At 38.3% G+C, this 14,284-nt stretch overlaps 1 protein-coding gene across 1 annotated transcript in view; it reads right to left on the minus strand.

The window, feature by feature from the left end:
• Nucleotides 1-359: 359 nt before the first annotated feature.
• The window catches only part of luzp2 (leucine zipper protein 2), a 239,362-nt gene continuing 225,437 nt past the window's right edge, over nucleotides 360-14,284 (minus strand). The window contains exons 11-12 of the mRNA XM_042489187.1: nucleotides 10,991-11,065; nucleotides 360-1,251 (exon numbers count right to left, since the gene is read on the minus strand). Coding sequence (XP_042345121.1) covers nucleotides 1,144-1,251; nucleotides 10,991-11,065 — 183 coding nt within the window. The 3' untranslated portion in view covers nucleotides 360-1,143. The remainder of the gene's footprint in view (nucleotides 1,252-10,990; nucleotides 11,066-14,284) is intronic.

The raw sequence follows: 14,284 nt of genomic DNA on the forward strand, positions 1-14,284 counted from the left end.
ATGAATCTTAAATAATTTCTACAACTTGTGCATGGTGATTTGCAGTGATCCAGGTCAGAGAACATGTTAAATTACTCAGTAAAAGGAGGCTGGATTTGCATTTTGGACAGCTAGGACAAAAAAGGTCAAGCTGCAACCTTCCTCATTTGTATCAGATTTATTCAACAAAGTCAATGTTTGAAAATGATTTGATGAATAATTTCTCTTTTGGAAAATACACATTTCCCTCTGACCTGTCGGCAACCTCCGCTTGTAGCACTGGAGGTGTAATTAATATTCACACGGCATAAATCCTGATTGCTTTTTGCAACCCGTTTCCTCTGTTGATCACAAACATACTCACTCATTTCTTTCCCACGAATAACCATTTATTCTTCACACATTTACTGAAAATTACAGTTTATTGAAAGGACACAGAAAGGTCAGATAACACAGATACATGTAGCTAGGAGTTACTACTCAGTGCATGGCACATTCTCAGGGAGACGACCCATTGTGAGTCTTTGACTCTTTGCCTCTGGAGTGTTAAAGGCAGAAAGAGTGCTGAAATATTAAATGTTGAACAGTTGGCCAGCCAACTTGAGCCTCTATATTTCAAAATGTGGAGGAGTAAATTAACCTTGCTACAATGAGTGACAAACAATAGTCTAAGTTGGGTAGTAGAAGTAGTAGTAGTAGTAATAGTAGTAGTATTTTTTTTTTATTTGTCAATTGATATACTTATCACAGGATACATTGTCAGACCTCACCAGTGCAAAGGGATTTTTCTAGAAAGATCACACATTTAGAAAGCAGTGTCCTCACTCAGAATAAAACTCAGATAAGTAAACAACAAATGAACAATCATGAAACAAGTTACCAGTGCCATTGCTACCTTTTAAAAAGAATTTCTAGAATGCATGCCATTTTACTATGGAGGTTCGCAGATGACAGTTTGAAATTTGTTGACAATTCCAGTGTCTCAGCGTTCGCAAACAATGCTGATATGCGTATGTGTAGCTGTGTGTGTGTGTCTGTGTGTTAGTGTGTGTGTGTGTGTGTGGGCGCACATATGTTTTTTGTGAGAGTGCGCAAAGTGTGTGCTCTTCGAAAGATCCTTCAGGCAATGCAGGAGCTCTGCATTTCGGATGATATGCCGTCCGCTCAGTTGTATTCATGCGGCTTTGTCTTTTTGCTGCTGCCTCCCTCTGCCTCCTCGCTGTCGTCTGAGAGCTTTGTGGTGGATTTTCCAGTCTGCGCTTGGCTCCTTTGCTGTTTGGAAGATAAAGATTCTTAATTAGACTGACACAATAATATTCCACAGTAGACATGTGGTGGTCTGTAATCGGAGCGGGAAATGCTCCTAAATATATCTGTGGGATGCAAGGGAAGTTATTTAAAGATAATGTTAAAGGGTACTCCTGAGCATTGTAATCAGTTTGATTCCTCTCTCAGTCTCAGTTCTCTCCACACAACTTCTGTCTCATTTTAGGGGCCGCTACTTTAGTTGTTGCAGCTTAACAAAAGCGTTGCCTCTGACAGACTGGATGCTACAGTATTGAATGTTCTCCTTCTGTCCTCCCCAAACAACCGAGTCTCCAGAATAAATGTTGGCATTGTGCGTTTCTGCAAACCAAGAAAAAAAAAATCACATTTGTTACATTTTATTATCAGACCCAAGCGAAAACTGTGGATTTTTTTTACTTTAGTTTTCCGCTGTGATTCTAAATGAAAATCTACAGTTTAGTGGGTTTTTTGGGATACAAAACATTCATTAAAGACAACATTTGAAAAAATCTGTGATAAATCTGGTTTAGGTTGGAATTCTGCAGGTGCAGATTACCTGTTAAAGACCACTTTTTGCGTGTGCAGCTGGATGGCGTCAGCTGAGAAAGCTGAGGTGTTGTTACGGACGGCTCCTGCTGCAGCAGCATGTTACTTGCATGAGTGGCGTCACTTGAGAACTCAGCTGCTTATCGCATGATACGCCAGAGAACGGCATTAGGCTGAAACGCTGCTGTTTATGACGTAATACAAGGAGCACGAAGACGCCTATAGGGCGCGGGGGAGGGTCCAACAAACCCCAGACTATCATGCAGGAGTCTGCTGTTCGCTTCCTGTCTGTATGTGATGTCTTTTTTTTCTTTTTCCTTCCATGTGTGTTTGTCGATGTCCCAGTGTTGATTGCTTTTGTTGTCTAAACATAACCACGTGCAGCGTTATTCCACCATGTGCATTTGCTGTCATCACGGTAGCGGCATCCCAGAACGTCAACGGCAGATGCAGAGGGATACGTAATATGAAGACACATACAGATCGTGTTTGTATTCTTCTGTCTTTACATTTCAACAACAGTGAGGTTAATCTGTATTTCTGTTTAGGCATTAAAAAACCTGTGTGATAATGTCGAGGAAAAAATCATGTTTTAGCTTCAGTGCCCACTTTCGATGGCACAATCAGAGCTGGCAATGCAGCGACGTCTCTGTGAAAGACAGCCACTTTTCAAGGCTTTATTCCAGCAGGAAATGAAGTAATGTCTCAGTATAAAAACCAACCACTGTTTGTGGCACTATGCCCGATGGAAACAAAGCAACTGATCACTAAAAAAATCCTCATTTGGTGGACAAAAAGCTCCTGAAAATGCAACGATGACTCACTTAAAAAAATGACCAGCTTTGTTATTTGTTGCATCCACAGTCCCCTCCACCTCGCAAAGGCAAAGTCAGCTCATATAATGCGTCTATTCAGGAACATAAACATGATACGTACGGAACTTATGAAGAAAATCTGTGGTTTGCAGAAACGTTAAATACCAACATTTTCTTCTAGTAACTAAGCAGCCAAACCGTATAACTGGAAAATTCCCCGTGGTGAAATCTGCAGTGTGCTCTCCTTTAGCTGTACATATATCAAAGTTAATAGCACATCAGTACAATTCTCTCTAGTTCATTCTCTTTCTGGACGAGTTAAAAGTTGCCCTAAAACAGTAAAGACTATTGAAAGCCAACCTAAAAGTGCCCTGTGGAGTTTTCCTCATTAACTCCCACCAAAACTCATTAAATGATTCCTTGAGCCTTAAAAAAATATATGGAGGGTGTAGACGTCCCTCCTACAAAGAGGTTATCATTTAAACATTACTATAAAAAAGTAAAATACTGCTTTAATTAACTACTTTCTTTTGAAAAAAGTAATTGGTTGATAGACTAAACACATTACTATTGCAGTTGACTTTCCTAACACAGCATAGAACAAATATTAATTGCTTTAACCCTTTAAAACCGGAGCAAAAACATGATCAGAAGGCATTAAGAAATTTAACAAGACATGGTCCAAAATTAAGGAAAACCAATAAAAAGTCAACAGGAAAATTACCTGAAAATGAGCAAAAAAAAGAAAAGTAAAAAAGCAAAAAAAAAAAACAACAACAAAAAAAAACTATCCCCAAAAAAGTGCTGAAAATTAAAAATATTTGTAAATATAGTTTTCTGGCCATTTTTCCCTATTTTGTTTTGAAAAAAACAACAAACAAATAAAAATTCAATTCAATCAAATTTTTTTTGTTGCTATTCTGACATTTCTTGCCAATTTGGTCATTGCCTTTTCCCTCCATATTTTTTAAATAAATCAAACCAATTTTTAACCAGGTGAACAAAGAGTTAAACAGCTTGAGAAAGGTGTCTGTACCCAGCACAAGAATAGCCTGTTGTTGACAAGTTTAATAATGTATTTATTTTTTCATTAACTCATTATGCAGATAATTAAAAAGCTTATTTAAACCTTTGACACTCAAACTGGTGAGAAAGCAGTGAGCAACTAAACACCAAATGGCCTAAAAACTAACAATAAATTAGTAAAAAATTACGCGGAAAATTACCTGTAAATATTAGAAAAAAAGAAAAAAAGGTGAAAATGATGCAAAGAAAGTGCTTTTTTTTCTTTTCTTTTAATTTAAAATGTGTAATTTCAAAAATATATGAAGTACAGTTAATGTACTTAATTACAGTCCACCACAGCAAGGCAGCGGTGCTTTATTTTCTTAAAGAAAATAAGGAAAAAGGCAAAAAACTTTGTCGTTAAATCACTCTCTAAGGCTAAAGTTAAAGGGTAAATTTAACTCTGTCCACCTGATGTGATGCAGTAGTTTTTGAAATGCTGACTTTTGAGGAGGAAACACTCCTGGATTTGGACACAGCTCAGAATCCTGCTGGTTTTCATTTCAGCTATCAAGAAAATGAGTTACACCTGGAAATAAATGCAATTAACTACCTGGTGGGACGAAAACCAGCAGCTCTCAGGACTCTGAAGACCAGCTCTGACAGGCTGTTTACAGCTGAGTGGCACATCGAAACACAACGCAGCTTAAAACGTCTGTTTGTGTGTGTTCTCGTTATCCCGCTAACATTTTAAAGACATTATTGCTCCCACTGTATTTCATTAATGGGATGCTTTTTTTCCCCCTTCTCTTTGGTATTTTGAATAATTTAAGTCAGTTTTGGCAATGGCATGTTTAAGCACTGCACACGGGCTCCAGGAGCCAATTCCCCAAGCAAAGCATCTGTTTTGTGTTTACCAATGTCACTTTGGAGAATGCCTTTAGGCTCGCTGGCTGCTTGCAAATTATTGAGTTACACATCACTCTGCGTGGCAGCAGGTTATAGTTCCACCACCTGGCTTTGAGCAAAACAAACAAAAAAAGGCGACACACACACACACACCTCGACATTTATCACATCACTTTCAGGAGAGCTCGAACGTAAACTTTGAATTTGACCACGCTGTAGTATTTGTCAGTTGTGTATAAGAATATATGGAGTTGTGCATTTTGAACTGACTGTGATTCAGTGACTGTGACTCGGCACTCAGTGACTCTCTCCTCCTTCTGCAGGAAAACGATCCCTCACTTAATGCACTCTGGAGGCTTCTTGCCAACCTCAGTTTCCGCCCACTTTGATGCGTGTTTGGGGTTTCTTTTTTTCTGTTTGTATCTTATTTATCAACAGCTTAAACTCCCTTAAGGACATACAAAAGTTTTGTGCAAGAGTGGAATTTTTGGAAAAACTTACAAAAGCTTTGTCAGTGGCAGCACTACCAATGTCAGCAGTCAGGCTGATTTTACACAAATATCGAGAGAAAAACAACTTCTGTGTTTTCACTACAGATACAAACTTACAATTTTGACTTTAACTTGACTCAGGATTTTTCATAGCTATGGATGAATTTTTTTTGAAAGACTGTTGGCTGTGAACTCTTGTTCTATGAATATAATTTGATAAAAAGACGGTAACCGTCATACTTGTCCTGTTTTACTGTGGCCGTCTTAACTCAATTACTAACTGACTGCTGCAGCAGGAGGATGGAGGAGGATTTTTTATGCCTCCGCTCTGGCTTTAGTCATAGCATGTTTTTGGGTTGTCAGTCTGTCAATCCCATTCTTGGGAACCCAATATGTAAAGAAGGCCTTTACAGAATTTCAACAAATTTGGCACAAACGTCCGCTTGGACTCAACAATGAACTGATAAGATTTCTGTGGTCATAGATGAAAAGCCACTTTGACCTTGACTGTCTAATTCTAGTTGACATGATATCTCAAGAACACCTCAAGGGAATTTCTTCAAATTTGGCACAAACGTCCGCTTGGACTCAATGATGAACAGATCAGATTTTCGTGGTTATTTATCAAAGGTCAAAATCCAAGTGCCCTTGTCTTTCTCATTCTAGTCAACACGATATCTCAATAACACCATGAGGGGATTATTATTACTACTTTTTTGCTTTTTGGCACAAACATCTACCCAAACTCAACAATGAATTGAATAGATTTTGGTGATCAAAGGTCACTGTGACCCTGCATTCATCTTTTTCTCACAAATGCAATATGTCAGCAAAACCTTTTTGTTTTTTTAAATCTGGCACAAACGTCAACTTGGACTCTCAAAGTTTATCTTTGTCCAAACAAATTCAGTTTGGTTCGGTTCAGTTCACTTAAATTATTTGTCCCAGAGGACCCTTCGTGTTGCAGAAAGTGTAAAAACATAATAAAAACACACAAAGCACAAACAATATGACACAGAAGAACACACCAGGCGATAAAAAACACAATAAAAACAAAGATGATGGTTTGGACTCAAGAATGAGTCCAAGTATGACTGAAATGTGGTGGTGAAAGGTCAAGGTCACTGTGACCTTACAAAGCCAGTATTTGGCCAAAACTTAAGAATCCATATGATAATTATGACAAAATTTCACACAAATGTCTAACAGGATAAAATGATGAAGTGCTGACATTTTAGAGCCAAAAGGTCAACTTCACTGTGACATCACAATGTTCTGCAAAAGCACTTTTTTTACTTTACTGATTCTGGAGGCCCACGACTACATGGTGGTAATTGTACTTTTTTTTTTTTTTTTTTAATTTAGTTTTATTTGTTTATTTGAAGGAGAGAATTCACAACGTCTTTGCAGCTTAAAGTTAGCTATAAGCTTATTAGTATCTGCAGTCTCTGGGCAGGAAACAATGAATAACATATTTGTTAAGAAAAGTATATCATTATAAATTATTATTAATAATTTCATCCATATGATACTTGAATATTGAGCCCTCCTTATTGTCAAATCCAAAACACAAACACAGCAGGCAGAATTAAACTATTTTTATGATTGTAAAAACACAGAATCAAGAGCTGACAGACTCATTCATTGGTTTTTAAATAATTTTGAATGATATTAATAATTGATGAATGTCAACAATTGCATATCTGGCTCTGTTTATTTTAATTTATTTTAGATTTTCCTCACATTTCGCCCTTTGTGAGTTTTATATTCGCCCGGGTTTGCTTCCACTTGTACCTTTTGTATTTAATGAATTCAGGAATGTCAGAAACAAACATCTCTGATGCCAGTGTGCTTCGGAGATGTGCTCTGTTGTTTGGGAATGCCGGGGTGTGCTGAAGTGTTACGGAGGTATATTTTTGACTTAAGAAGAAACAGGAAAACCTTTACTCTCAAAGAATCTTAATGATGGACTCGAGCAGATGTACCGAACATCTGAATAAAAATAATACAGGTAATATTGAACGCTGTGGCCTTAAAGCTCGCGGAGTATATCCAGCACTCCGGAGCGACGTTGTTTTCCTGCATGTTGTTGACATTATAGTTAATCTGGCTGAAAACTCCTCTGTGGGTTTGTTGTGTTGGTCTGTCAGCTTGTCGATGTTCGGGCCACATTGATGAGAGCCTCTTTGTCTGATAAGTCTGCCGCCGGAGACTGAGTGAAAAGATGAAGGCTTATTGTACAATATGTCTCACCTGAAAAGTGCTGGTGTTTTCTTGTTGTTATTTAAACCTTTCTTCGTGTTGTGCAAAAACACAACAGCTGTGAGACCACAAGAATAGCCTTTTCTTTTCAAAAGCATTTCAGTGTAACGCGAGCCGCCACTCAGAGTCTCAGACTCACAAATCGAACATGAGAACACATAATGAAGGCAGAGTAGTGACAGGCATAGAGGGCACTTTAATGCAGATTGATCCGCAGAGACCGGATTGCAAATCATTACTAATCAAATTGTTTACTACACCATGAATGGTAAGTGCTATGCATGAGGGATACCGACTGACAGCAGGAAGAGAGTCGATTGTTGATTCAGTGCTGAAACACCACGTTAAGATTTACCAATTAATGAGATTTTTAAAAAAACTAAAATAAATAATTATAAATAAATAAATAAATAACGTTGTTGCAGCAAGTTGAAGTTATTAGTCCAAGTCATTACAAGTCATATCTTCTTGTCAACTTTGCTACTGCTACTAAAAAAAATGTAACTTAAAAAAAGTGGAACAAAAATAAAATAATCTCTTCTAACCTTTTGAAAACGAAGCAAATTAGTTTGATTTCTTTAAAAAAATATATATGTAAAAGGAAAAGAGCAACTAAACAAGACAAAGAACAAAAATTTGCAAATAATTTGTAAAATGTAAAATGTAAAAACAAGAACATTACTTGAAAATGGAATGCCAAAAAAAGGTTAAAAAACAAACAAGAAAATGACCCAAAGTGATATATATTATATATATATATATATATATATATATACTTGAAAATGAGCCAAAAAAAAGGTTAAAAAACAAACAAGAAAATGATATACTATATAGTATATATGTATAAGTTTCTGTTCTGTAACATAATTTTAAACATATAAAATGTGACTAAATGGTCGCAGTGAACTGTTTTGTTTCGCATCTTGTGCCGATGCAGAGCGGCAACGAATTCTGCTTTAAAATTCAATGACATGTAACACGTGGAAGTATTTCACTACATCGAATCCAAAGCAGAACGCCATTATCTAACAGTGCTTTGAATCAGAGACACAAACCACTGTTGCATTACATAAAAAAGCAATTGTCAGACTCTCACCGAACGTCTCTCTGGCACAAAACAAACAAGTGAAGTCAAATCTGCCCATTTGTCGAGATCGCTTTTGAAATGTTCTCGTATTCTTGTGCAAATAGCGTGGGGGTCTATAAATGGATAGTTGCCACTTGCAATGCAAGACAGTTGCTCAGTTACACAGTATTGCACTGCATTGAAATGAGATGCATTGTTTTGTTGTACCATCTGCCGCCGCCAAACAGGTGTGACTCAATTCAATAACGTGATGAGGGAGGCGGCTGTGCATCGGCTTTGGCAGGGCGTTGAATATCACATACTATAGGTGACATTGGTGGTTGCCTTCTTTTAGAGCTGCGATGTAGGCATTTGTGTGTCTCTCCATCACACTGTATCGTTTGTTTCACTCCTGTGTTGCAGACTGACTTGAATAATTATCAGCTTATTAGTTGTCAGTCACTGAGAAGTCACATTGAGCCGGCTGCATATATTTCGTCTTTCCTTCCACGAAACCCTTAAAAACATACTCATCATGCTACATGTTTTTCACATTTGGATTGAGAGATTTTTTTGTGCAGTGTAACAATTTATTTTTAAAACGGCTATAAATAGCTCTCTTGTTGTCAAAATTCCCCATGAAAAGGCGAGTTATTTATTTAAAAGACCAAAACCAACAATGATTTGATCCACTAATAAGCATTCGCTGTGCAGCTTATTCCTCTGTGCTGTAGAGCTCCATTGTTGTCCAAAAACAGTTAAAACACATCAATTAGCCAAAACTTTGCACAGGCTGACACGCTCCTTCATTACCATGAACCCACGCACTTCAGTTTATTTTTAGTCCGCAGCACACGTCATAGATGTTGCCGTGAATACTCATTACACCACGGCTGAAATGCACTATTTACTCCTTTATTTAATGCCCACTTCCTTTATAAATTAGAGTAGATGTAAATGTTAGCACTGTAAGTTTCTGCAAACATTAAATTTGCATTACATTATGCAGCGGATGTGTTGAAACTTTACATTTTAACAACACTGCGGTTAACGTGTGGTTAGGTTAAGGAACAAGCACCACTTTATTGTGATTAGGAAAAGATCATGTTTGCTTGCTTGCATAAAACCCTGCTTTTGGTGGCACAATCCCTACCGAAAACACAGCAATGTCTCTGTAAAAAACCCTTTTTCTTTTTGTGGCATTATCCCGGCAGGAAATGTAGAAAAAACAAAAAAAACAACACTTTTTGTGGGGTAGTGCAGTGATGTCTCGGTAAAAAATAATCATTATCCCACTAGGAAAGCAGTTTGTCTCAAGTAAAAACTAAAAAACAACTTCTTCTCCCGGAATTATCCTAGCAAGAAACGCAACGATGTCTCTGCAAAAAACAACCTCTTTTTCTGGCCTCATCCTGGCTGGGAACGCAACAATGTTGGTAAAGAACAATCTCTTTTCTGGGAATTTTTGTGGAAGAAAAGCAGCAACTTCTTGGTAAAAACAAAGATATTTTCCTGGTATTATCTTTGCAAGAAATGCAGCAATGTCTGTAAAAAAAACAAATGCTTGTCCTGTCAATATCCCCGTGGAAAACACAGCCACGCCTTTATAAAAAAAAAACAACCTTTTTTTCTTCGCATTAGCTTGACTCAGCAATATCTGTAAAAAAAACCCCAAAACAATCAAAAACATTTTTGTGGCACTATCCTGGCAAGAAACGTAGCAATGTTGGTAAAAAACAACCTCTTTTTGTGCCACTATCCCCAGTGAAAATATAGGGATGGGAATCCAAAAACACCTGTTAGTCGACTAAAAAGCTGCTGGAAAAGCAGCGATGACTCGCTAAAGAACGATCTGTTTAATTGTCCGTTAGTCTCAGTGGTCTGAGGCTGAAAATTTAGCTCATATTCTGTGTCACTTTAGAAATGTTGGTGTGATAAATATGTAAAATGCAAACGTATTGCATTCATGGTTTGCAAAAATGTACAAAGCTAACATCTGATTCTGGTGACTGGGCTGAAATTACTGACTCTTTTTATGAAATATATTTGTGACCATTTTTTTGAACATTCCCGTCATTATTAACAAATGGACTCTCGGCTCGGTGCCACAGACGGGAGAGGGAAGTCAGAAAGTTTTCTGAGGCAGACTAAAACATTGTTGATTGTGATCTTTTCAAAGGATGTTTTGACAATAAGAAAAAATCAGAGAAACATCAGCCTCATCCTGCGTGACATTTCCTGTAAATAACTGATTTCCTGTGGAGGTGAAACAGAAGCAAATGTTTGCACGCACATCCAACCCAAACTTGGAGCAGGTGCTGAACCAGATATGAGTACGTAGAGAAAAGGCAAAAAATGGCTCGCACACTGCAGGGCTCCAGATATCACTTATTTAATGCACCAAAGCGACGTTTAGAGCAAGTCAGCTCTTCATCAGACGCTCTTCATCAGTCTGATGAAGAGCTGTCTTGCTCTAAACGTCACTTTGGTGCATTAAATAAGAGCCCTGCAGTGTGCGAGCTATTTTTTGCCTCTTTACTCATTTCCTTCGAGGCCAACGATGAACAATCCACTGCAGCAACAAGTCGAAACTCTGCATCTGTTATGATATAAATTTGTGTGACGCTCACCTGCTGTGGCTCTGGTAGCTTTTTACTTTCTGGGGCTGTTTCCTCCGTCTGATTCTGGAAGCAGTTGCCCCCGGTCTATAGGAGAAGAGAGCAAATACCTCAGTGCAGTGCAGAGAGTGCATGCTGGGAAGTCGTGTCAGCCTCACAGCTGTGTGTATTCAGTGAAAACACAAGATGAATAGACTACTATCAGTGATATTAATATGCCTTTTTGATTTTCCCAGAAATGCTACCAGAAGTTACACTGACTTCCTCAACAACCATAAAATTATCTCATTAATTTTCTCATTTGATTTATGACAGTAATTTAGGTAAGATGTTTACATGTATAAGTACGACAGATTTATAGCAATTAAACTGTTACATCTTTTTTTATTTTTTTATTTGTCAATTACCAGTAAATTAATAAACAACATTAATAAGTCAAATGAATGATGATTATAAAGTAATTTACCAAACATAAAGTGCCTAACATTCGGTGTTTCTAGTGAAAATCTGCAGCTTTTTGTTTCATTTTTGACGGCATCGTGGTAAATGGATTTGAACTTTTGGTTGAAAAAACAAAACAGTACAAGCAATTTGAAGATGTCACCTCCGGCTCTCAGAACCTAAGATGGGCATTTTTCAGCATTTCTTGACATTTTACAGACTAAACAATCAATCATAAAATAATCAATACAGAAAATACTCATTAGCTGCAGCCCTACAGGATGTGCTCTTGTTGTTCTCTTACTGAATTCCACATCTGGCTACAAGCAACGTCAGTCATTTCCCGGCCCAATACACTTGGAGCCGTTTTGCACCCTCGGTAATAATTTTGCTTTTCCTTATAAAATTCCTGCAAATTGTTACGGCCAAACCGCAACTTTGAACAGCAAGAACCGTAAAAGCGGCCACTACAAAGTCCATTAACGACTCCTCTCTAATCTTCTTAGAGAAATTGTGAATTACTTGCTCGAAGCACCTGCTGTTCGCAAGGATATTTGGATGCCTTAAACTGCATTTGGGATAAGTGTCGAATGAAGGTGAACGCCTGAATGTGTCACCATCCTGACACAACCTCCACCCTAATGCATTTAAATTAAATATGTATTTCAAACAGCTGACGTCTGCAGCATTTCACCTGGATCAACTGTTTTGGAACCATAATGAAGGCAAAAGTATTTTTTTTTTTACTATTAAATGGGATTTCTTTAACTTTTGAAACCTGAGCAAACTGCCTTTATGTCTTTCAAAAACACGAGAATAAGTTACAAGTTAAAAGAAGAAAAATACGTGAAATTTACCCCCCAAAAAGAAAAACAGACATTTTGAAAATAAATAAATAAATAAATAAATAAAAATAAATAACTAAATATATGAATAAATAGTTACAAATAATGACACCAATCATAAATATAATTTTCTGGACATTTTCCCTTTTCAAAAAAAAAATTATTAGTATTAATGTCTAACAATCTCAATCTCTCTCTTTTGTAAAATTAATTTCTAAGTCATTTTCACCTTTTCCTAATTTACTGCAGCCTGTGGGGCATCTCTCCAAGTTGTTTAGTGCCTTTTTACCCATGTTTTAAAAATAAATTTCAAACCAACGCGCTCAGGTTTAAAGGTTTCCATGGATGCACAGATTAGCAACTTTTGTCCTACTGGGTCCACCGTTCCCAAAGGTCTGGTGAAATTTAAAGTCGTTGCATGTTGCATATTACGCTCCCGGTATCCTTCTGCATCCGTGTTGATGTTCTGGAGCTACTGAGATGTCAACAAAAGCACATGGTGGGACGACGCTGCACGTGGTTATGTGACAACGGCGCGACGTCAACAAACGCACATGCTGCAGGTGGTTAGGATCAGGGGAAGGAGGCAAACACTGGACTTCCGGATGAAAGTCCGAGGTCAAGTGGACCGACCCAACACCCCTCCTGCCCTATAGGCACCCTCGTGCTGCTTATACGAAGTCATTACTAGCACTGTTTCAATTGGATGCCATCCTGCCACGTATCATGTGGATGCTATAGTTTTTGTCCCGCCATCCACTGGCGTGAAATAACAACGCAACCGGTTCTGTCTGGCCGCATGCTCACCTGACGTTGTCCGATGTATCATGCAAATACGAAAGGTGCCTTTTGGCATTGGGATCTCATGCTGAAAGTGCTGCAAAAGTGGCGATTTTTGAATAAGAACGGGCTTAACGTCAAGTTTATCATTTAATATCTATAAAATGGATTATTCTAAATAATATAAATGACTGAATGATCTTCGGGGTGGGCCACCATCAGATATACTGGTAGAGGAAACCCTGGTCTGTCAATAAAAAGCAAATCATTGGAAGAGTGCAGCAAACCTCTCACATTTCATTTTAACACTGAAACACAGACTGCAAGCTCTACGCGCTGATACAAACTGTCTCTCCTCATTTCCTCCCTCCTGCAGGGGGAGGAGGACCGGGGGAGATGTGACGGTGTTCACAAGCAAACACAATATCGGAGTCTCTGTTTCAAATATGTCTCCTCTTATCTGTATCACAATGTTTCTGTCTCTTGCTGCAGGATTTTTCACAACCCTGCCAAAATTATATAATCAATTACGGGACACCAGTGAACATTGTCTTTGGCACAATTTCATTAAAGAACAATCTCTTTGACACAGTTTCCACAGAGGGTAATTTCCTCACTGGGTGGCACCCCTCAGTACCCCCCCGTCTCCAGCGCTCCATCAACTTATATCTGTAATAGCTCTTGATAGCCACTTGTCAAAACTCCTTATGGATCCAGCTCGCCTCGCCTGCTTTCCTCATATCCTGTTGGTTTTGACAGGGTTGGAGATAGTCATTCGAAACTGTCCTGATAACTGACTGCTCACAGTTGCCTTGATCTTGGAGAAGCAAGTCTGTGACTGTAACGCAGCAAAGCCCTCCAAAAAAATCTGAATAGAAGAGGTCAGTGACTGCTCCTCTCTTTGCTCCCTCAATAACTGCTTTCAAAGTGCCAGCAGAGCACTCAGCTCCCTCAAATGTTCCAATGAAGCTCCTCAGTGTAAAACTCGGTGTATGTTTGCACGGCCCGAGCGCAGCTGTGAGTCAAAAGCTCTTTGAAGTTGGTGTGAATGTGCAAATGTATTCTTCACTTCTCTACAGTGCTGACCCTGCAGCGGCAACGTGCTGGAATCGTTGTGATTGAGATTTAAGGCCATGGCAAACAATTATGTTCATTATTGATTAATGTGTCATGATTTTGCAGAAATAACTGAGTTCTCACGACCCCAGGTGATGTCTTTGAATTACTTGTTTTGTCTAAA

The sequence above is a fragment of the Plectropomus leopardus genome, chromosome 1 (genome assembly GCF_008729295.1).
Source record: "Plectropomus leopardus isolate mb chromosome 1, YSFRI_Pleo_2.0, whole genome shotgun sequence".
Classification (NCBI taxonomy): Eukaryota; Metazoa; Chordata; class Actinopteri; order Perciformes; family Serranidae; genus Plectropomus; species Plectropomus leopardus.